Below are 25,034 nucleotides of genomic sequence, written 5' to 3'. Positions count from 1 at the left end.
ACAAAATGCTGTAGTTTTGAGGCTTCTTTATACCTCTTCTGCAAAGCAATTTATGGATCGGTTCAGACAGCAAGAAGTTAATGTGCTAGCCTGGTTTGGCAATTACTTGACTGTATACAATGAATTGGCAACAGGATAATGCAGATGTGTACTACTTGTGCTTCTATACTGTGCTGAACGAACTTCTGAAGAGTCAATTCATATCAGAAGTAAACTGATTGAGCTTCATAAGCATTTTAATTGCAGTATATATATATATATATATATAATGATTATAATTTCATTCAATAAGTTTCAATCTAAAATATTGTTCTGAGTAGTGTACTACTCATTTACCAAGGATTTAAATAAGAGCAAAAAAAATTCATCTGTCAAATTTTGATATTTAAAATAGTAATTTAGTGGGAATGTGTATTAGAGCCACTTATTAAAGATTGATGATTCAAGATTTCATCTGACAACTTTTAAGTGATGTATTAAAAAGGGTCTGGGATCAAATCTCATGTTGACCATTTGACCTTAAAAATATTTAAAAAATTGATCTAGCAAATAACCTTAATTAAATAATGGCATTTATTATTCAGAAGTCAACTATATATGAGTCAATTAGAATAAATGACCTCAATATTTATCCTCCTTAAAACTCATTTCTTCTCGTAGAGCATCCACCCATCATCATTCCTTTATCTTAATTACAATTGTATGTAATTACAGTATATGTCAGTATTCAAATCGTTATATCCGCAAGTGCTACTGACAATAATTATATTATATTATATATATATATATATATTATTTATTTATGCTAATAAATGAACTACATATATATTTTTCGTTTACTTGCTTGGGCCGAATCATTTCGGTCTTGACATGATTGGGCTGGGCTGCGTCTTAAAGGACCAAAACGGTGCCTTGCTTCTATGGGCCCTCCCTCCTTTTAATCTCTCTCTCTCTCTCGCATCGATGGGAGCGGCGTCGATTGCCCAGCGAGAGTGCGCGAGCGAGCTGCCCGGCTTTCCGATGCCATAGAGCAGGTGATCCGTGATCCCTCTTGCACTCGTCACGTCTTCGTTTCGATTTCGTTTCTTCATGTTCGGATTCTAGAAGATCACGTGAACCCGCATCGGTGTTGTGAGGTCAAGGATTATAAGGATTTGCCCCCGGCGAGACCGTCCACTTGCAATGATCTATTTGCCTCCGATCAGTTTCCTTGGCATGCTTTTCTTCCCGTCAATTCGTTCGAGGAGTAGGTCATCCGGGAATGGCATGATGTTGTCGCTTTCTTCTTAGTTCTTGGAGTTATTGCTTTGCCTGAGCCATTTTGTAGCTTTGATCTTTATACATGTTGCATCAGATTTAGGAGCAGCCTCTTTGTTTGTAGTTGTAAAGGCGTTTGCATTGATTCTCCCATGACCCCACATTGGCGGTATGCTCCTGTACTGGAATCACCTGCCCTTGTTATGATTTCCTCTGAGCACTTATCTCTTGCCTATAGATGTCAGTTGAGAATCAATGCCATGGAATTTGAGATATTTAACCATTTGAAGAGGTACCATGACAATGAGATATGTGCTTCATTATAAATCTAATGCAGGGAGAATCAGTGTCCATCTTAAATTACAGGTTAGATAACTATCATAACTAGATTGATAGGTGAATTATATGATGTGCAAAGCATGATTGTAACATAATGTAGCGTATAAGTGGTTTAGATCATCATCTGGTGCGTAAAGAGTTCCGTCTCAATATTTTCTTAATTTACTGGGATCATCTGCCCTTGCTATTATTTTCTATGGAACCTTATGTCTTCCTCGGTTACTAAACTATAAGTTTGTGGTCGAGCTAGGATTTATATTTGAGGGGCACAACACTTGATAGATGTCAATTGAGATTCAATTGCATGCATGAAATGATTCCACAGCAGTGTCATGTATGTTAAGAAATATATCATTTGAAGGGAACGAGTGCATATATTACTAAAAGTTGGCACAGAAAAGGTAGCAGACAATGAGATATGTGCTTGATCGTAATACTGTAATATGATTGAGAAGATAAAATCCAGTAAAGAGGAAATCACAGACACATTGCCAAATTTTAGATTACAATTTAGATAACTATTATAAATTATAATTATCATAATTGGATTGATAGGTGAAATATGTAACGTGTAAAGAATGAGTGTAACATAATGCAGCATACTGGTAATTGAGATCGTCGTCAGGTAGGTAACAAGTTCTATCTCAAGCCTTTTTTCTTCTTTCCGTTTTGTTGAGAGAATAATATATTTGCTATGTATTTTTCGAAGGATATTCATACTGGCTGTAGGGTCACTTTAAGGTTGTACTCATCAGGTCGGCCCATGTGCACAATTTCACATATGTACATTCATCAAGCAAGGCTCAGCTTGGATCAAGCTCGACATCCTCATCATACATGCCATGAAGTTGTCAAGCAGGGTCTCTTGGTGGAGTGCCAAGACCAAAGGTGGAGAAGATGCTCATGAAGCCCAGAATTAGAAGGGATGTGGATAATTTATGGGATGTGAGAAAGAACAATTGTGAAGAATAAAGTTGTCCGATTATCGATAGGATGGACATCTAATGTAAAGCTAAGGGGAAGCTGCTTAATTGACTGATCCTGTTTGGACCATTCGACTTGGAAGGTTTTGGTGCAGTATTTTTGTGACTGGTTTATGGAAATGTACATATCTTTAAAATTGATATTAGTGGTCTCAATTTTTCATCTTATTCCTAAAATTTCTATTGGTGAACTTTTAAATAGTAAGAGGCCACATATGAAACATCTATTCTTATTTCAGGTCATAGAAGAGAAACTTTTTCTGTAAGCAATGCAGACCATCAGTATCAGGTACTCTATATATTGATCAGAATGTATCCATTTCATTTAAATGAAAATTTTGTTCGTTTATATCTTGGTATGCGTATAAATTGTTTGTAGGGGTAAGGATATGTACATAGGCACTCCGTACATCTTGTATTGCAGGATACTCTTCCATTGGCTATCTCTTAATGCAATTCAATTCATGAAATTGTGATATTTTATGAATTGGGTCATGTTTTTAATTTCTCATCAAAGTTCTTTTGTAGAATTTCATATTCTTTTTAGTTTATAACGTTAATTATCGTTTTCATTTTTTTGAGAAAAAAGTAATCTCCCATCCATTATGCAGCAATAAGTTATATTAGTTGTTGGCAATAGATTTCTTTAAATTTTGGGTATCTGTCAAAGCCATCACTCTTTATTTCTGTATGATAAATATTGCACACCCAAAAGCCCACACATGCACACACGCACATCATACATGCACACATGTACACACACAACTTCCCTCAATCAGCCTGTCTTATTGGATGACTTGACTCTCATGGCGAAACATACTTATGTGAACTAAATTGGTTAACTGTAGTTACTTTCGACTTCTTTTTAATGGATCAGAAGTACCGAAGATATAGATGAGGCAGTAGCAGGTTAATACAAAATCATCAGTTATACTGATAAAATAATGGTTCACTCATCAATCAAGAAACCTTAACATTTTGGACCCATCAGTCGTAGCCTCAACATATTGTATGTTATATTGGCTTCTTGGTTTTTATGTGCTAGTTTGTGGACTACTTGTAAGTTTTTTGAATGCCTCTAACTTAATCGTGCAACATTTTCCACAGCACAAAGAGATCTTTCAGTTCAAGTGGCCCAAGGTTGTCACTGCGGCTTCCTCCTATATACTACAGTGTGAGTTAAAAGAACAAGGCCATTGAGATCTTTCTCAATCAGACTAGGAGAATCACCTTATTGGATGTCTATGATGTCACCCTCGATTCACGTGAGAAGAGCCAGGGTGGTGGTACAATTCCGTGAAGCAGCCTGTGCCTGTAATATATCGACTGTCTATGATGTCGCCTAAGGATCATGTAGAGGCAGGTCTCCTGATCCATTTATGTGAGACAGGGACTGCTTCCCTGTAGAGCATGTAGAAGCAGATCCTCTAGTCTAACCCCTGGCTTCAGTGAATGCCTGTGCCATTGTTCTGTCGGAGCAGCCTATATCCAGAGTGTACTTTCTACCATCTCTCTCCATTTCTTAATCTCTGAACTGTCGCTCACTTCTACTGCTTACATTCATCTACAGGTTGGATTCAATCAGCATGGAAGATTAATCGATTGAAGCCTTCCACCCCATAATATGAGGTGAGTTTTATTTAGCTTCTTCAGTACCTTCTTGTACTAATTCGAAGTTGATCTTCCTGCCCATTGCATTGTCCCTTCTGTTGAGTGGGGACATCCTTTATGGAGGATGGTGACCTGGTCTCCATCACTGGATTTGATTTGCCCCTCGTTTCTTTATTGTGACGGGGATCTACAGCACCTGTACATCAGTACTAAAGCACTTAATATCAGCCTTCCTGATGCCATCATTTTTCTGTACCTTATCTTCCTCTTTACTTTGTTGATCTTTGCGACGGCGCAGTGGATGGGTTGATGAGACTACTAAACGGCACAGCTTCACCAACTTCCTTTAATGCCAGGTCCTACTCTCTCTCTCTCTCTCTCTCACTCTCTCTTGTTTCTTCTGAGCCTTTGCATGGCCTACTAACTCCTTTGGATTCCATATCCATGTTGCTGAGGCCCTGTAGCTGTAGATTGTCTACAGCTGGTTTATATAGATTCCATATCCATTAAGTATGGTAGGATACTTAATGGAGACGAATCAAAATCCCATGGGGGATGGATGCACCCTGGCATCAAGTGATGGGCCACCTGTGAATGATTGCCACCAGCTGGTTTATATTGATGCTGGGGGCTGGGTGGTGTTGGATCAGTATGGCTGTATCCATGATGGGATCCTTGCTGTGGTCCTCATTACTACCCTTTCATGCTTATTTTCTTGTCTTGTCTAATTACTGATGTTGATATGTTCATGCTAATTTACTGTGAGACTATGGATGCATTATAGCTGAAGAATATATTTTGCGTGTATCTTGATATTAGACTAAACTAAAACGGGATTGATCAATCATGACACCCATATGCATGCAAATATGTATTGTATAGGAACATGAATTAACATTGGACTTTTAGTGCATGCTGAGGCCTAAGTTCGTTTTCGGCCACCTAATACTTTATTCTTGGCTAACATGTGTCCAAATTAGTTCAGGTTAGACCATTTAAGCTGTTATAGTGAAGTGCCTTTTTTTATCTTTATGCCTACTAAATGATGCATCTTTCATGCACACATGTAAATTAGCAGATGTAAAGACTGTTATACAATCGACCAATCAATATATTATGTGTAGGTTTTTTTTTGGGATGCTATTCAAACTCTCTAGTGTATTGTTTTCATATTGCAATAGATTATAATTAGGTAGAATAAAATGATTCATTTATAAGGTCTAGAATAAGCTTAGTTGATAAAGCCTTTATCAAATCATTATTTTGCAATCAAAATATATCTTTATCATTTACCCTTAAGGGCGATTTTCTTAAAAAATACTCATATTTTGGGTATTTCTCAATCAGTATCTCATGCTTTTTTAGATAATATCTCTAATTTAAAACACCTAAAATACCCCTCAAAAATTGTACCAAATTTTTTACCTTTTTTTTTTTTGCTAATTTCATTTGACTCGTTTGTAATGTTTTACAATTAGTATTTATAGTATTTTTTATTGAAATACCGAAAATACTGTTTTACATATTATGTTTTTTTTATTGTTATTACTCATGGGCTATAAGTTTAGAAGTCATTATAGTGTTTTCGAATAGATTTTAGCATCTTTTTATTGTAGTGAACAAAACAGAAGCCATTATTTGATTTTTATTTTGGGTGATGCTATTATTAAACTATTATAAATACCTAGTTGAATGATACATCAAATGAATTTTAGTGTATTTTTATTCTATTTACTTATAATATTTTTAAATAGATTTTGTTATATTTTTATTATGGAGATCAAAGCTGTAAAAGATTAAAAAAAAATATTATAACAAGCCACAACATTGTAAGGCGAAAAAAATTTTGAGGTATAATTTAAATATTTTTTTAATTAATATTACCGTTTGAAGAAAACCAAAAGAGAGGATACCAAATACCCAAAAAAATGATTATATTTTTAGAAAATCGCACTAGCCTTAAAAGAAATAAAAAAATAATAGGTATAAATATTATAGTTTTTTCTTCTTTTTCAATTTTTTTTGGTGATTAAAAAAAGCTCATTGCAAAGCAGTAGTGTCATCATGACATCAACCGGATGCTATCTAATTATATACCGGAATCTGTCCGTGACGATTATTTCAAGCACGGCTTCCGAGGCTTCTTTTGCCGTTGCCTTTTTCTTTTCCTTCCCCGTCCTCCCCGCTCCCCTCTTTTAATCGAGCCTTAGCGTACGGGCCCCACGTGGTTTCGAGGACCAACCAAACGTTGGCCTCTCTTCGGTCTCTTTCCTTCCCTCGGCACAATTGATGCCGTTGTGGCCCTTCTTCATAAAGCCATCCATCTGCTTCTACTTTGCATGGGTAGGACGACGGGGGTTTCTTATTCTTTTGACTCCGTATCGATTTACTTCTCTGGAAAGAGTCGGGCACAGCGTGAATCCATCAATGTCTTCTTTTTCTTTTCTCTCTTCTCATGGTTTAGATTTCAAGATTTAAACTTTCTATATTCAAATTTTTATTATTATTTATTCTGGATTGCATTTATGTTAATTTTAAATTAGGATTAAAGGGAGAAAAAAAATACTTTTTCTTCATGTGATCACTCTTCTCCTCATGTCTCCTTCATATTTATATATTTTAGAATATTTTTAATGAAACATGTAGTCTGACTAGAGGCTTCACTGAGTCCTTTTTTTTTCTTTCTTTCTTTAGATATATATATGATTTGATGGGAGGACAAAAAATATATATTTGTTCTTGTTTGCAAGTAGTTTGGTGATTATGAATTGAAAATTCATGAATTGCCATGGTAAAAAAAAAGTCAGGTTCCATCATCCATGCATATCTTAATCAACTCAATATTGGTCAGCCACTAATCCATTTTCATTATCCGAGGTTTGTTGTTGTTGATGGTAGAAACAAGGAAAAGCTAACTACGGTCAATTGGTGTCATTTGTTGTTAGACTTTCCTCGGACAGCTGAAGATTCTGTTCTTATCACTGAGGCATCGCCCATCTAGTGCACCCAACACGATCATCATCATGGAGGAAAGGATCAAGGTGGGCAAGTGCCTTGTTGGTCCGATCATATCTGATAATAGTGAGGAGCAACTCATCCAGTCCCAAATGCCGGCTGATCTCTCATGGTGCTTCATCTCAGAACGTGCTAGGAAACTGATATCCCACTCACCGTCTTGTCTCAGTCCAAGCTTTGGTGAAGCAAGGAAGGTGGTGGTGGGAAACAAAATGCTGGTCTCTGTATGATGTTGCCTTTGCTCCCATTCATCCTACCATTCCATTATGTGGACATCATTTAAAAAAAATTGACAAGGATTTGATGCCTCCTCTGACTTATTTTATTTAATAATAATGAGAGAAAATATATTGTACTCCTCCCTTAGCGAGATCTAGTCCATATCAATTCTCTCATCGTAATTTTGGAAAAAGAATGATCTATCATGATCCGATAAAAGGAAAGCGACTTGTAATGTTCGATCCCAGACATGAAGAACACAAGTCAATTGGCTCTATATCACTCATCACTTTTTTGTTAGATGATGTTCCTCCGCTAGATACGATTATTTGTTGCAAGCCTTGTTTTAATAAGGAGCCATCTTTTGCACCGAAAACCAAGTATCATATTTTATTTTCTACCAAGCAACAAATTTGTTCACCTTGTTTATCATGCGTCACTCACCTAATTGACATTACTAATTCATGAAAGATATGTGATGGATTCATTCTCACACATAATAAAGGGATATATACACATTTACTCATTTGATTCAAAGCTTCTTATCACTATTATTGATTTGAGCATCATGGCCACCCAAGACCTCTTATTCGACAAAAGAGTAGTACTAATGGTTAGCAATTTCAATAAACTAGAGCAATCTACATCCAAATCAACGTAAATGGACTTATCGGGTCTAGTGATCTAGAAAGAGACCCGATCACTAACTAATACCATGAATTTGATATGTATATTAAAGAGAAATGCCAACAACAAACAAACGAATGGTATAAAAATTATTTGGGATGAGTTAACTTAATCATGATGGATCTATCAAAGATCATATGGTAGTATAGGCATTGCGTGTAACATTATAACTTGCAATTAGATATATAAAGATTAAATACGATTTTAAGTGACCCATCCAATTATTGTAAATAAAATACGCTCTATCAAAGATTACAACCTTATATATGCATATAAAGAAAGTAATCGAGTGAGTAAATTATTAATCAATTATGTAAAATATTTTATATTAGACCTCTTTAATTTTTATTTCGGTTAAAAAAACACCTGGATAGATCCCTTGTGCTGCTGAGGAGACTCCTTTGAGTATCATTTTAACATTGACAAGGATCTGATGGCTCCTTTGTTCCTTAATATATTTTCTAAGCTATTTTCGTCTTGTTTTCAGGATGTGTTCTACTTCCGAAATCACACTCCAGGAGCTTCTGCAGCTCCATCAGAGAAAGGCAGTCAAGGGGTAGCTTTGGCATTCTATTGCAACATTCTCCTGAGCCTGTGATTCCCTTTTAACCTAGTCTATTTGTTTTTCACAAGTTAGGGTCTACCCATTGCAGGCTCATGATGATGACCATTCACTTTTGTCTCCACAATTCCCTTTCACCAATCACCCACTGCCTTAAATGTGACAAAGGGCTCACAAATGACCATCACTTTCCTCTTTTTGTTTTCCTTTTCCTTTTTCTTTGGAGGAGGGAGGGGGGTAAGTTGGCAGTCAGTCTGCTTTTATCTCTCTCTCTCTCACTGTAGAACAAGGTTTTTATGAATGATAAAAATCTCACAAATCGATTCTTTATCACTCAATCATATATGTATGAGGTTGTTTTCTAATAGTCTAAGCTTTTGATGATATCAAAGCAGATCACAAGTTCAATTCTATATTTATATAGCACTGAAATTTCATTCACACTTCACTAATCAGTTTGCTCATCTCATGAGAGGAGATGCTAATGTTTATATTGGGTCTTTTCTTAACAATCTAAGCTTTTGAGAATTTGATCACATAATCATATCTTTAAGAATATAAATTATTATTTTTTGCATGAGTTTTTCTTTTTTTTTTGGGGTCTTTTCACCAACTGAAACTGAATAGCTTTCTCTGTAGGTAAAACAGGGTTGGCAACGCAAGCAGATGAGCAGCAATAACATCATACGAGGCTTAAGTATGAAAGACTCCTGCCTTCTCTGACAAATAACTATATTCTAGATTGCTTGAGGCTTGGTGCAATCATCCATTGTCCTCTCTCTCTCTCTCTCTCTAAATTTCAATAGATTCTCTCGTCTCCTAGAAACTTGCACCATATTACATGTTACTTTCATTTCTCTGGCCCACCCAAGCATTTCCCATTCTCAGATCAAATTCTAGACCAAAGACACAGAAGAAGAAGTTTGTGTTTCTTGCACACAAAGGTTTCCTGCATGAATGAATATATTATTCTAGAGACAGAAGAAAAAAAAAATTTTGATGAGGAAAATAATGGTCCAGAGAAGAAAAACTTGCTGGTGTTGTAGTTTGGTTTCAGTGGTCAGATTAAAGAGCACTGTTAGATAAAGTTGATTTAGAAATAAAATGAGCTAGAGAGAGATGATTACTCTATGTATTATGTTTGAATTACTTGTGGACATGATGAATTGCAAGAAATTATGAGAATCTCAAATCTATGTAGACCACTTCAACAATCATACATCCCACCTTGTAATGGAGCCTATGCTTAATGTTGTGATGAGCTGCACCATACAAACATCCAGTCTGCGATGAGCATCTCTCTTTTTGCAAAGTTGTGGAAGTGCTTTCAGGGGAACAGTGTCTGCAGAAGAAAAATTAATGTAAAAAGAAAAAAGGACTACAGTTGCTATTGGCAGCAGCTACTCGAGAGAAACATCATCTTGACCAAAGCAAACATTGCTAGCCATGATCAGTGATGAATGCCACAGTTAACTGTCCATGGTAAAAGCTTCAGGATCCACATGATAAAAAAGTTCTCTCGGAAGGGTGAGAGCAGAGGAATAAGAGAGAGACAGAGAGAGTCATGCAGAGGAAAGGTTGATAGGCAAAAGCTGGTGGGTGAATACTTGCTTGGACTCATTGGTTGCTTTTTTGGGGTCCAGATGATGAACCTTAAAATGTCCTCATTCCAAGTTTCATTGCTGAGTGAAGAAATAGGCCATATCTCTGGTCTGCAGAACAGAGAATGGGGACTTCCAAGATGAAGAAGCCCCACATTTGTGATTCCCAATGCTTCATGGGTCCTACCTTCACCCTACTCTCCAGTGGACAAAGGTGATGAGGGAGTGAGACTGCAGCTCCCCTTCTCTCTCTCTCTCTCTCTAGGAGGTGGTTTGGCTCAAGACAAAAGCTAACACTGCTTTCATCTCTTGTGATTCAAAAGGTGGACTAGGGGAGAGTTAAAAGGTTGTGTAACAATCACTCCCACAGGTGTAGTTCAATGCATCTTTACATTCATTTATGAACCTTCAACCAAAGAAGAACATCCTCTGATGCCTTGGACCAAGACATCTAATCATCTTGGCTGGCACAAAAAGAATAGACTTGATACAAACCTTGGTGGTAGCAGTGTTGTTCTTGGATGTGTCACCACCAAGCATGTGAATGCACCATGACAGATGATACATCATTTGGTATGGAGAGACAAGGCAGAGCTGGCCATACAATCTGGTTTTTCTTGTCTCCAATTTATTGTGTTTTTCCCAGATCTACACAGAGGGAAGAAAAAACAGGAATAATGGCTGTTCCACTGTTTATAGTCATTATTTTCATTAAACAAGTAGGATTTTTCTTCCCTCATTAAAGCCAACCTTGTGAAAGAATTTTCCAAAATTATTGTTAGAAAATTCATTTTCTTCATACAATTGATACTAAAAAAAACCATGAACATTAATTTTTTAGGCTACAGATAAATAGAATCTGTAGACAAAAATCCTTTTTAGAAAAATTAAGAGACAGTTTAGCTCATCCACAATAAACTAACTGCAATAATCTACCCACAACATACTAATACAGTAATGGAATTTTGTTTCCAACTTCACATTTTGTAAGAACATAATTGTAATAGAGTAATTACATAAGCAAAATTTATTTTTTGGACTAAAAATTAATAATAATAGTAATTTTCTGTTGCTTCTTACCATGGTTCATCATAATAGCTCCTTGTAACATTGACAATTTGATTCATTACACCGCTCTCTCTCTCTCTCTCTCTCTCTCTCTCTCTCTCTACTGTTTACCAAAGAGAGATGAGAATTAAAATAGAGAGTTCAGATCTATAGGGTGGATAGTTAAAGGAACAGATCAAAAACAAAAACAATTCCAAAAGTACTTGATTTTTGTTTGCACCTTCTATCTCATGCACACTGACACACGACAAAAACCAATCTCATTACCCTTTCATTTTCTCCTCTATTTCTCACCAAATACAGATGGGGAGAGAGAGAGAGAGAGAGACTTTATGATTGAATGATGAAAGAGAGATAAAAGAGACAGAAACACTAGCAAAAGAGCAGATAAACATAGAGGGAAGACAGGAAAAACAGAGGAAGATGAAGGGGAAGCAGAGACAAAAACACTTGCAGAAGATAATTTTGTTTTCATTTTTACCTCATCACATTGACACACAACTTCTTTTTTTTTCCAAAATAAAAATACTAAATTAAAATTAATATTAAATACGATGATAAAAAAATCATTACTAGCCTCGGATTGAATAAAAGAAGAACAAAAAATCAAACCATAGGATCAATCCTTTCTCCAAAAAAATGTTCAGCCTTATTAACTCTGATATGATTTTAGTCAACCAGCTGATAATAATTTTAGAAGAATAAAAAAACTAAGATTGTAATTATATTCAGTTATATTGAAAGAGAAGGATTAAAGATTGACATTGTGGGAAACATCTTTGTCAAATTAAGTATGCTAACTAAAATGATTATAACATCATCACTAGCATCAAATTGAATATGAAATCAAACCTCTCTCCCTATCAGTTCTTGCATAGTTTGCCCACCAGTGAATTATCTTTTTTACTTTTCTTATACATCAAATATGAAATATTTTTTTAAAAAAATATTTATATATTTTTAATTACATCTACTAATTTTCATAGAGGAGGAATCTTCTTGTCAAGAATATCCATAAGAGATATGAAAGAGTCCAATTTAATGCATATGTACTGCATTCCTTGTTTCACACCCACTCTACAATCTGGCTTTGCTATGACACCAATCTCCACATCTCTCGTTTACTCTCTCTCTCTCTCTCTCTGGCTTTGCCATTAGACCAATCTACACAACTTACAATCTCATTTACTAACCCCCACACACTCTCACTCTCTTTCTCTCTCTGTTTCTTTCTATATACAGGGACGGGCTCTTCGAAACCATCCCTCTTCCCCACAACTATAGCATTGGCCATGGACGAAGCTGGCCACCCGTGGCGGACGGAGATCCCCCGACCACCAGAGCTCTCCAGGGACCCCATGGAGTTCCTCTCCCGGTCATGGAGCGCCTCCGCCTTCGAGGTCTCCAGGGCCCTGACGCCGCTTCCGCCTCCGGCGGCCGCGATCCCCGAGGACGCCGCCGGCGAGCTGGAGGAGCTCGGTGCTGCGGCTGCGGCGGTAGCTGGGAACACCTTCTCCTTTGCCTCCTCGGCCACCTCGCAGCTCGTCATGGAGCGGATCATGTCGCAGTCGGTGAGCTGCGTGCTCCAAAATCCCATCTTTTCTTATCCCTTCTTCTCTTCCTACTGTTCTTGAGCTCAGGACACACACTGTGTTGCCGTTCCTTTGCTGTTCGTCTTCTCTTAAGGATCTTGGCAAATCGGAAGAAAGCCAAGCAACATTTACAGTCCAAATTGTTCCTCGTTCTCCGATTTAATCTGGTCTTTTGATGTGGATTTCCTCTCAATTAACTCTCTTCTTTTTCCTGTTGGCTAATGCTGAAATTTTAAACTTTGATTGCTGTGTTTGCTTCCCCTGTTCTTGTTGCCATGGCAGGAGGTGTCTCCTCTCACATCAGGACGCCTCTCCCACAGTAGCGGGCCGCTGAACGGCGGTGGATCACTCTCTGATAGCCCTCCCGTCTCCCCTTGCCACATGGACGACGTCAAGGTTATTCTTCTCTCTCTCTCTCTCTCGATCTCTCGAGTTGCTTTCTTCCTTGTCTGCGCTTCTGCGACTACTGTTCTTAGCTTCGTGTTGAAGAAAACAATGTCTTCTAGTAAGCAATAATGATTTCCGAAACTGGAGACACTGCGTGAAGACAGAGTGATGACCAATCTCTCTGCACGCCTATCTCTAGGATGTCAGTGTTGGGGGTGAAAGAGAGATGGAATAAGAGGAAGAAGACAGAGGAGGGAAGAATACAACGCTTCCTCTTCTTCTTCTTCCAATGAAACCACTGACCTGTACACCACCATAAACGTGGCTTCGCAGTTACGCACTTCTGTTGTCGTGTTATACTCTGTGTTGAGCGTGTGTTGGGACTTGGAGCTTTGTTCTGCTTGAGAACAGAGGAGATCTCGTTCCTCTCCGCAGTGCTCTAGTGCCTCCTCGATTACTACACTGCTCATCACTTTCTCTTAATCCGTGCAGTTCTGGGGAGCTGCTGACGCACGGAAGCCGCAGCCGTGCCGAGGGACGAGCAAGACAGTTGGGAGGTGGCTGAAGGACAGGAGGGAGCGGAAGAAAGAGGAGAGCAGAGCCCAGAACGCGCAGCTCCACGCTGCAGTCTCCGTGGCTGGGGTGGCTGCGGCGGTCGCTGCAATTGCAGCGGCCACCGCCTCCGCCTCGGGCTCCGGCAAGGACGACCGCGCTGCCAGGACCGACGTGGCGGTGGCCTCCGCCGCGACGCTCGTGGCCGCGCAGTGCGTCGAGGTCGCTGAGATCATGGGGGCTGAGCGCGAGCACCTGGCGTCGGTCATCAGCTCTGCCGTCAGCGTCAGGACTCCGGGGGACGTCGTCGCCCTCACGGCCGCTGCTGCCACCGGTAACGACTGTTTGATCTCCCATGGCTCTCGATTCACGTCGTTCTTGCGACTCATGAGATTTCCTGTGCGTTGGCCGCGGCGGCAGCGTTGAGGGGGGCGGCGACGCTGAAGGCGAGGGCACTGAAGGAGGTGTGGAACATCGCCGCCGTCATACCAGTCGAGAAAGGAGGGGCGGCGAATAACAACCACCACCGCCGCCGCATGCAGGAAAAGGAACTCGACAGCAATAGCAGCAGTGTCAGCGGTGAGCTCGTGGCCGAGGAGAACTTCTTGGGCCTCTGCTGCCAGGAGCTTCTTGCTCGGGGCACCGAGCTCCTCAAGCGCACACGCAAAGGTCTCATCTCATTCCTCCTTTATCACCTTCCTTCTCATCTGCAGCACATGGAAGATGAATCCAAGTTGATTGCGGATCGCAGGTGCGCTTCATTGGAAGATCGTCTCTGTCTACGTCAACAAGATGGATCAGGCAAGACGATCCTCGTAGCTTCTCCATGAATGCTCACATATCTCTGCTTACTGCTCCTTGTTGTTCTTTGGTGCAGGTGATGCTTAAGACGAAGAGCAAGCATGTCGCAGGGACTATCACGAAGAAGAAGAAGAGTCAGTGCCATGCAATCATCATCCATTACAGATGACGAGCAATTGAACTCCCTCTCATTGATCTCATGGAACTGTGGGCTTTGCAGGTGTTATCGTCGAGGTTTGCAAGGACATCCAAGCATGGCCGGGCCGGCACTTGCTGGAAGGCGGCGAGCGGCGCCGCTACTTCGGGCTGCGGACGGCGGAGCAACGTGTCATAGAGTTCGAGTGCCGGAGCCGGAGGGAGCACGACATGTGGACTCAGGGAGTCTCCCGCCTCCTCAACATCGTCAACGAGAAGAAGAAGCAGCAGCAGCACCACCACCACCACCCCCACCGCGCCTGAACGCATCTTGAGGAGAATGGTTGCAGTCGGTAATGTACTGATCTGGGTTCCCATTTGCCATTATAGAAACCAGAAGCTTGAGGGGCACTCCATCTTTTTGTTGGACCTCGGCAGAAACATAGGAGAAGGAGATGAGATGCAGGAAGACACGAGGACCAGAAGTGCTTCTGCAGTCAAAAAGGCATTGATGCTGCAGCTTCAACTGTGACTTTCCCTTTTCCAAAACTCCATGTGTTGCACACAGAATGGTTCAGAATTCCAACAGCATTTGCTGCTTGCATTCATGGAAATGTGGTGTTTTCATCACTGGAAGCAGCTCTGAGGATCTCATTGAACACAAACATCATCCCTTTCACTACAATTCTCCTCAGTGTCATGTAAATGTGGTGTTTTCATCCAAGTATGCAAAAACTTAGTAGCTCTTATGTGATGTAAAATGAGTTGGGTATGTTTTTTTGTGTGAATCACCTTAAGCAAGGTTTCATTAAGCAAATTCAGCAGACTGACAAACAGCATAGAAAGGCTACAGTAATCAAATCTTCCTAAACGCAATACCTTGAACAGAATCAAGGATTACAGTTTCGGGTATCGGATCTATTTTGGAGATATTTCGAATCTAAGTGTATTGATTATATCGGTATGTAAGATTTGATGGGAGAAAAGAGGAAGAAGAGGGGGAGAAGCAACAGTAGCATACCTAGGAAGCAATGGCGAAATAGGAGAAAGGAAGATGGAAGAAGAGGAGGAGAAGCAACAGTAGCATACTTAGGAAGCAATGGCGAAATAGGAGAAATAATGATTGTGATGTCGAAATGGCAGAAATAATGGTTGCGATGTTGAACACCACAAGAGAAGAGGGTTTGCAAACGTGAACCCTAATTTTCATTTTAATTTTTTTTTTAATCTTTTTATCATTTGAGATATAATATATCCGAAGAAGAACAAAAAAGTTACAAGAGAAAGAGAGGAACCGATTGAGAGAGAAAAATGAGTCATGTTTAATCAAAAACAAAAAACAAAAGAAATGAATACCATAAAAAATGATGGTCTTGCATCGTGATTCATGGCCGATTTGGTGAATACCATCTTATATGAATGACTTGAAGGATTTCGGTTTGCAACAATTCTCACCACTTTCTTCGTCTCCAATGCTCTACGATGTTCATGCTCGAACTGGTAAATATCATCAGATTAATTTTAGTTCTCATAATTGCCACTACTTTCTTTCTCTCCATGTATCTATCAGTCATCACCTCCTATTCTTGCAAATATTAATTGGGTAAGCAAACATCTAAACAACCCCCTAACTGTCGTTCTTTCGATTCTTTCAATCTCATAGAAGGAAAAGAAAACTCCCATGCACATGCCATGGATATCCATTTCTTATTTTTATAATCTCTTTCTAGTTGTTTTGTATCTCATATTTGTTGAAAAATCTACAATATGTAATCTTGAAGTTCTCCCAAATTTAAAGAACTCTTCGTAGATTTGGGGTTGGCTGCACTGTGATTTTTGTTGTTTTCCACAAACCATCATGCAAATGCTTCCAGCTTCTAATGCCCCATCAACCACATCATCTAAAGAGAGAGAGAGAGAGAGAGAGAGAGAGAGAGAGAGAGAGAGAGAGAGAGAGAGAGAGAGAGAGAGAGATTCAAAAAGCAAAGATAATAAGTTCAGCAAAAGATGATAATTCTAGAATTCTAATCAACCACAACAATAACAAGTCATAATCACAACGTCCCAACTATTTGAGGTCGAGAATCACTGAACACTGTACTGGTCAACCACATCATACAAATATAGTGATTAACAGAGCTTTTGTTTCAGTTCAGCAAGAGATGATAATTCTACCATACTAGTTCTCTTCAAGATGTGGTTTCCAATAAGTAGAAAAGCTGTAAGCAGACGGGCAAAAGCAATAGCTCAGTCTTCTCTAGCTCTAGAAACTTTTCAGACTGCCAGTGTTATGCATTTCAAGTTTGCCAACTGGGAACCCAACCATACGAACCACACAAAAGAATAGACTGCAATTACATCAACGAGAGATACTAAGTGATTGCAAATCATTGAAGGCCTTACTCTAAACAGATCATCATATCACCTCCAACTCCTGATGGAATGTCTATTTGAGACAACAAATGGAAAAGAGGTTTAACACCAACTGATCAATCTGTCATTTATTCAAATTAGATACAGCGAATAACAAGAAGGAGTTGAATGAACATAGGTCTTGTTTTTGCAATTACAAGACAGATAATTTCCAAGTTCAATAATGTGTCGCAAAGAGATCTCTACACACATTCAGTTTATTTATTCACTATGTATGATTTAATTGTTAGCAGCTCTCAGTATGGTGAGCAAATTAAGGAACAGATTTATGATGTCAATATAGAGAGCAACAGCAGCCCATATGTACTGATCATAAGAGTATCTCTTGATCAAGTTGTCTGTGTCGTATATGATGTAGCCTGCGAATATGATTGCTGCTAACCCTCCATATATCATCATGGAAATCTTTCCCAGTGGAAATAGAATCTGAAGCACGATTGGTAATATGAATGACTGTAAGTATAAACAATCAAACAAAAAACAAAAAAGTGAGAAAAGCCATGTAATCAGTGTTTTTACCTGGATGAGTGAAAACACCAGTAAGACCATGATAGCAGCAAAAAGGAAAGGACCAAGAAAGTTGAAGTCATGGCCTCTCCGAGAAGCCCAGAAGGTATACAGAGTGAGGCTAACAACCACCACTGCAGTGAGAATAGCAGCTTCCAAAATGACCTTTCCTGTTTCCAGTCAAAGACTCAGTCTCCATATCAACTCCTAAAGTACAATGCTAACTGAAAGTATCTGAACATTTCTAGAAGAAATTTGTCAAAGGAGGGCACAATAGGGTGGATCTGAGAACAATTATAACAAGAACAGTATAAGGAGAGTCTAATACAAGCACATGCAATGAATATGAGTCTACATAAATGTAGGAATTTGGTGACTTGAGGAACAGTACAAACGCCCAAAGTAGATTTAATAAGACCCGTGACCTAACGCATAGCCCATTGTAGACTGCTATTTATTTAACAATTACCAATAATTATCAAGTACTTTGTGTCACCATTTTGTTCAAACCAATATCTTAAAGTACTTTGATGCTCAAAAAGTTCCTCTGTTTTTAGGTATGCTATTATAAAAAAGGTTAAACACCTGAAAAAGCTCCCTCCCTCTCTAAACTCCACACAGTCCCCCAGATGCAGTCATCTTTCTTAACCAACTTAATCATGGAAATTGCACGTATGCAATTGCTTATAAGACAATTAAAACCAATAGTCCTTTGTAAATGGCCCTGCTACTTGACCAAGCAATAATTTAGCATGAGGAATCTTCCTATCTAAGACATATTCCCTGTCAACTTGTTAATTGTAAATTCAACCTTCCAAGATGCATGTGCTTCTGTTCCAAGTTATTTAAAAAAACCATGTTTATGTGTCATGATTGTCTTGTTTGAAAGTTGAGACAACAACAGCTTTATTTGTAAAATAAAGAAAATATTGCCATAAACCATCTTGGCATAAAACAAATACTCCAGAAACAACGGTTAAATTCATTTTATGATAGAAATTTCTACAGCGGTTTGACCAAGCACAAGCTTTTATATCAAGTCCAATAAAGGTACTTCAAACTGCCAGCAGCAAACCAGTCACCGAGTTTGCAAGCATATGACTATCACATTTAAATGCCTCTTTCCAACTCAAATCAATTGAATTGATCTACTTCTTACAAAAGAAGATATTGATTCCGCTACATGCCTTAACATGTGAGCACCACAATTGTTGGCACATAAAGTTTATAAGAGACCTTAATAACTGCCAGCAATCAACTAGAAAATTCTAGGATGTATAAGTAAAACCTAGTGCTGAAGACGATAGTAAGAAAAGGGGAGGTTCTTAACGTATCTATTTCATTGGATCTACACATAAGCAAACATAAAATTCTTCCAACAATTCAGCAAATAGAAATGCTCACAACCAACAAGAGATGGATTTTCTACAGTAGCTACAAAAGATGTCCATTCAAGGTAAATTCTGCAAATAGAAATCTATGGAACAACTTTGTCCAAAAAGGTTCACCGACATTAGTTTTTTCTAGTTACCATCACCAATGACTATCCTAATTTAACCACTAAAAAAGTATCAGGTTGGCCCACTAGAACAAGGATGAAAGGACTGGATGTCTCGAAATACATGTACTATAAACCTCACATTTCATTGCAGCATATTCTCCTTATCTTAAAGGAAGTATTGGAGATGATTGGTCCAAAACATCCATACCCAAAAATGAAGATATTTCCTAATATAGTATCCAATGCTTTGGTCAAAACATAATGAGACATAAAACTGCCCAAAGACAAACAAATATTATCTTCTTCAAACAAATAAAGAAACAAGAATATAGATTAGCTGTTACGTTTTCATAACAAAAAGAATGTTTTCATTGTAAAAAGAAGATAGAAAAAAAGAAGAATTTTGTGAATGAAGAATCAAGAAGATAAAAACATCCAGTAAAAGAATAAAGCAGTAATAGTGCAGATGATGTAACACGGTTCCTGCATTTAATGATTGGCGGGGACCTCACACTGCAACTATTCTATGGTTTCACAGCAGTTAACAAGAAACTTAAAAATAAGATTTTGATTGCAGATTCCGAGTCCTGGAATTCAATTCAAATATATTCTAAATAAGGTAAACCCAGAAGCTGACTTTTTTTCTATCCAAAAACGAGAATGATAGTCGATTCGATGTTAAATGACGCCAAAAAGATATTTTTTGACACATCGAGGAAGATTATAGTTCAGATATTACCGTCCGTGAACGCACAGCTCATTCCAACTGCGAAACTGAACGATACAGTAAATAGTCCGAGGAGAATCAGATTCACTGGATGCCGCTGGTGATAGTAATACAGAGGGCACAAAACTGCACGTATTTACACCGAAATGTTTAAGGGATGAGCACCGCAGCAAATTACAAAAAGATCCCCAAAAAGATAGCGAAAGGAATACCGATGAGGGGGAGGAAAATAAGGAGGAAGTAAACCGCAAGACCGGCGGTCGACGAGACGAGGAAGTGGGAGATGGGCGGGACGGCGATGACGACGGCGGCGACGGCCGCCGTCAGCGCCAATTGGACGGCGATTATGGAATAGACCTTCCTGATGAACGCCCACCGGAGCTCGGGACTCTCCGACATCATCGGGTAGAGCGGCTGCGTGCCGGACTCCAAGTCCCCGGCTTTCTGGTACCCCCCGCGTTGCCACATCCTCTCCGAATACGAATCGCACGGGGGATTTCCTAGAGTTCCGATCGCCGTCTTAGAGTTAGGGTTTCGATTTGAGGCGGAGAGAAAGGAGGCAAGAAGAAGAAGATATATGGTGCGTGGGGACGAAGACAAGGCAACGGAATCCTCCGTCGCGTTGGCCCTGCGAACCACGTGTTCCGGTTTTCTACAGGAATGAGCAGACAATTATATATCCAATAAAAAAATGACACGTCACAGAAACTGTCGGTTTCGTTGGTTCAGCCGTCGGGAGAAAAGTAGCCGATCCGCATCCACTAGGGCGATGCTACGGCTCCAACAATCGCGGCGCGGGAAGCAGGGAGCCGATGGTCGGCGTGCATGAACGGTCACGATCTTGAATATTCTAATCGAACGGACGTTGTTGCGGCGCTCGATCTCTGTCAGAACGTACCCGAATCCGATTTAAGTGGATATCGGTTACTCTCTCTCACCCGTTAAAAGTCGATTTTACTCGAACATATTAAAAATTACCGGTTATTGTTAGTAATAGCTTTATACTTGAATAATTAGTCAGTACCTAATTCACATATCTTAGATAAGATTAAGAATTTAAATTCTTGTTATCTTTCGACCACCATTTAATATAGATCTATCTATTTAAAATTATGTTTATTATATAACCTTTAAACTATCTTTTAGTGTCTTCAGGGATCCTACAAAGGTATCAATTTTATTGACTGTTTGGAAACATAATTAAAATTTTTTTTTCTATGCATCGTATTTTTGTCTTATTTGATGAGTTTAGAGCTAAAATCACAGAGATTGTTATGCAAGTAGAGTTAGAAGTCCCAATATAAGAAGAACAAGTTTTCTTGACAACAAAGTTTGGGCTGATGTAATCAAATTAGTGAGGTTCAAATGGGAATAGTTTTCTACCCATCTACTTAACAAACTAAATAGAAATCTTAATTAATAAGGGAGAATAATCAAAGATAACATAGGATAGATGAAACATTACAACATCTTAAAAGAAAACAAAGTACTATTTGCTTAAATTTGCTCCAAGTAAAATGAGGATTATATGATACACCTAAATTGTTAGTTCCATGATTTTATATCTGAATTAGAGTTCAGAACCTAAATAATTAATCTAGTAATAATGCATATGACTCATAATTTGAATTCTCATATGGCTTTCGCTGCCTACTCTTTGAAAAAAAATTCTTATTTTATATTTTTATATAGAATGCCAATTGATTGCGGATAGAATGGTCTTAGAATTGAATTTAATTTTTATTCACTTATCATCCAAAATTTTTAATTTATCTTCAAACCATTAAACTTGAATCTTTAAATCCCAAAATTTATAATATATATTTGATTATTGAATTCTTAAACCCAACATAATTCTTAATTATCACTTGAAATTGAAAGAAAATTTTGATTAGAATTGTTTGTAATTGTATAGATATATCAATAGAGATACTAAACCTGATTAGGATAGAAATCCATATAAATTAGAGGGATAATAATCTATTATAACCCTCAAATTCATCTTATCATTTTTTTTCTCTGTTAACATGAATTTTTTTTTATAATTGGGTAATTTAACATCATTTATGATAAATCAAGATTTAGTTTGATAGCAAAATGATGAATTAGAAGGAAAACATTGTTTGTTTGTTTTCCTCCTAAGAAAAGATTTTTTTAAATCAATAATTTTTTTATTCATGCACAATATTATATTTCTCATATATAATTTTCCCTTATCTTCATGAATAAACCCAAAAAAAACCTTGAATGCCTAAGTCAAAATTGATTGAAAAGTTTGAATATAAATCTTAATCCAAAATGATGATCAGTGAGCAAAAAATTGGATTGTTTATTATAAAGGACAAGTTTAGTAATGGAGAACATTTAATTTTTGTAAGAAAACAATTTATTGAGTAAGCATTGTAAGAGAAGATTTTCTTCAATACATAAGTGAGTTTCTGGGAATTAGAAATTTTACTTGTGAACAATGTGAACTAAAAAAAAACATACAATGTCTTCAAAACTCAGCTTTTACTACAAAAAAATGATTCTTAGCCTCAAAATCAACAAATCCCCTTAAAATCTTGCAATTCTAAGGTGAAAATTTCAGCCTTAGAAAAAGTCATTTTTTATGATATATATATATATATATGTAAAATATAATTTAATATAAAGAAAATGATTGGAGCTACTTTTATCTCTTAATCTAATTTCCTTCTCCATCCAATTATTTTAAAGATCATTCTGATTAAATTACTATGAAAACACTTTACATAATTAGATGATGCAAATCTCTTTTTCTAATCTGATGGGCCACAAGGCTTGGAAGGTTTTGCATATTAGTTAGGGTTTTGGTTTACCTAATTTATTTTAGATATAAAGACACCTAACTCAGTCAAACTAAAAAGGTTTTTAACTACCTAATTTCAATGAAATAGAGTTTAGAATGTGACAACCTTAGATTGCATAGTTTGTTAAATAGACTAAAGAAGAAACCTACTCTGCCCAATGACAAGTCATGTCATGTTTAGGTGCAATTAATTGGCCAACTCAGACCTACTCCAATGCAAATGCTAAATATTTTCACATATTTCTTTATTTGTATGTGAAAATGGAACAATTGTTTATACTGCTCTTGGAATTGACTTTAGTGACCTATATAATGTTATATGTGTGTATATACATTGTGATGATAGAAAAAATTGAACATAGAGTTTGATTACTTTGCCTTACATGGTTTGATAAAATTAATTATAAATTTAAATTTAAAAACTTGATTTGTGTGTCACCACAAAGGACATCATAATTCAAGCACTCATACTTTCATGAAATCTCATAATAATTCATATCAAAGAGGTCAAGTTACAATTGAATATTTTTCATTTACGAAAAAAAAAATTTTATTCTTTTTACTAAACATATAGGACCCAAATCATCGTAATAATAAATCTTTCTCAATCAAGAACAATCTTTTTTTTTTGTGTGTTTGAATTTATTCATCTGGAATTTACGTTCTCCGATCTTCAATTTATATTGAACATCTACTATTTTTATTTCATCTTTTTTTTTAAATTTATTTTCATCATTCCTTGAGTTATCATAGCAAATTTGCTGATCCTATACAATCTGACTCATTTTCTCATCTAACAAACAGTTAAAAAAAAGGGGGGTAAAATTAAATTTTTATTAGAAAATACTATGTGAAACTTTCAAGAGTGACTTTAGTTAGTGTTGTAAGATGTGCACACTAAACACCTTGTCAAAGGGTTGCAAAATGATCCATGTTTTGAGTCATAGCAAGATGGCAAACTTGGCTATTTTGACACACAAAAGTGTAGGTCCCATGAATAATTTATGTTTTACTGTGTCAGAACCTAATCTATGGCAGCTATGGGTTTCATATTGTCAACTCAAAGAGAAAGAGGAACATGCAAAGCCAGCAGCTGATTTGACTTGCAAACAAAGCTGAGAGGGGATTGGATGCACTTGGGAAATAATCCTCTGTTTCAAATTCCAACAGCAGCCTTCTCCATTTAGGTTCCATTTGGAAGTTCTCAACTCAAGCGCATGACATGCATACTGTTGTTGAGATTCAAATTTGATAGATACAGCAGTTGTTTTGACTCTGATAAAATTTAGGAAGAGGTTCTTTAAATTCACATAATTTCTTGGATCTCATATTCACATAATTTCTTTGTATTAGGTCTGTCTGTATACATTAATTCTTCCTAAATCATTGAACTTCTTTAAATTAAGTTTATATGCATTCTCTCTCTCTCTCTCTCTCTCCATATCTTTGGTATTAATGGGATCTGGATTCATTCTTTATTCAAATTACTATACCAAGAAGAGAGGCTTTTTGAACTTAATGTTGCAAGTCTTTTCATTCTATTGAATTTGTTGTACTGTGCTCCTTTTTTTTTTTTTGTCTTTGAGTTCTTATAGTAAGATGATAACAACTCTATTATATATGTACATATATATATATATATATATATATATATATATATATATATATATATATATATATATATATATATATATTAGTAAGATTATTTATTCTAATGCTACTTGTATAAATGTTGTACAAGTAAAAAAGAAAAACAAGAATGGAATGTGTTCTGCATACTATATACTGCCTAAACTCACAAAAAAAAAACCATAAATTAATTTTTAATGCAAAATTACATATATATTCCAAGTCAATATTTTTTGTTTATATATATTTAAATTAAATTTTTACATATATATATATATATATATATATATTTCTATAAGACCTCGTAATAAATCTAACTGATAATTGAAAATGTAATTAATATCAATATGCTTTAAAAGATTTTTTACTATATAATTATTATGGTAAAAAATATTAAAAATATTTTAAGCATTGTATTTTTGAGAAAACAGAAACTAGTTATTGGTGACTTGGGATTTGGGTGGGGATAGACGTTTAAATATTAGGGAAGAACATACATGTCATAGAATATTTCCGTAAGGGTAAATAGGTCATTTTGTAAATCGCAAAGCTATAAAATTCTCTTTTTTAATTGATCCATTTTATTTTACTTCTCTCT

General features: G+C 37.1%; 2 protein-coding genes and 1 long non-coding RNA gene across 3 annotated transcripts; 2 read left to right on the top strand and 1 right to left on the bottom strand.

The window, feature by feature from the left end:
- Positions 1-947: 947 nt before the first annotated feature.
- On the top strand, positions 948-7,499 carry LOC135672576 (uncharacterized). Its single transcript, XR_010513019.1, has 6 exons — positions 948-1,034; positions 2,352-2,700; positions 2,819-2,868; positions 3,687-4,208; positions 4,489-4,546; positions 7,136-7,499. It is a non-coding gene; the product is annotated as an uncharacterized LOC135672576 (long non-coding RNA).
- A 4,986-nt stretch (positions 7,500-12,485) lies between these two features.
- Positions 12,486-15,581, top strand: LOC135661702 (VAN3-binding protein-like). The gene is made up of 8 exons (XM_065176534.1): positions 12,486-12,913; positions 13,217-13,330; positions 13,814-14,207; positions 14,294-14,542; positions 14,625-14,674; positions 14,751-14,808; positions 14,895-15,162; positions 15,248-15,581. Exons 1-7 carry the CDS (start codon positions 12,635-12,637, stop codon positions 15,131-15,133), a joined length of 1,383 nt encoding a protein of 460 aa, XP_065032606.1. The 5' UTR covers positions 12,486-12,634; the 3' UTR covers positions 15,134-15,162; positions 15,248-15,581.
- A 1,702-nt stretch (positions 15,582-17,283) lies between these two features.
- Positions 17,284-20,598, bottom strand: LOC103983112 (protein LIFEGUARD 2). The gene is made up of 4 exons (XM_009400281.3): positions 20,190-20,598; positions 19,990-20,103; positions 17,762-17,919; positions 17,284-17,668 (listed from the first exon to the last, which is right to left on the bottom strand). The coding sequence occupies exons 1-4, from the start codon at positions 20,443-20,445 to the stop codon at positions 17,462-17,464; spliced, it is 735 nt and encodes a 244-aa protein (XP_009398556.2). The 5' UTR covers positions 20,446-20,598; the 3' UTR covers positions 17,284-17,461.
- Between the last annotated feature and the right edge of the window lie 4,436 nt (positions 20,599-25,034).

The sequence above is a fragment of the Musa acuminata genome, chromosome BXJ1-4 (assembly GCF_036884655.1).
Source record: "Musa acuminata AAA Group cultivar baxijiao chromosome BXJ1-4, Cavendish_Baxijiao_AAA, whole genome shotgun sequence".
Lineage (NCBI taxonomy): Eukaryota > Viridiplantae > Streptophyta > Magnoliopsida > Zingiberales > Musaceae > Musa > Musa acuminata.
The sequence above is the reverse complement of the archived record's forward strand: the minus strand, read 5'-3'. Positions and strand labels throughout refer to the sequence as shown.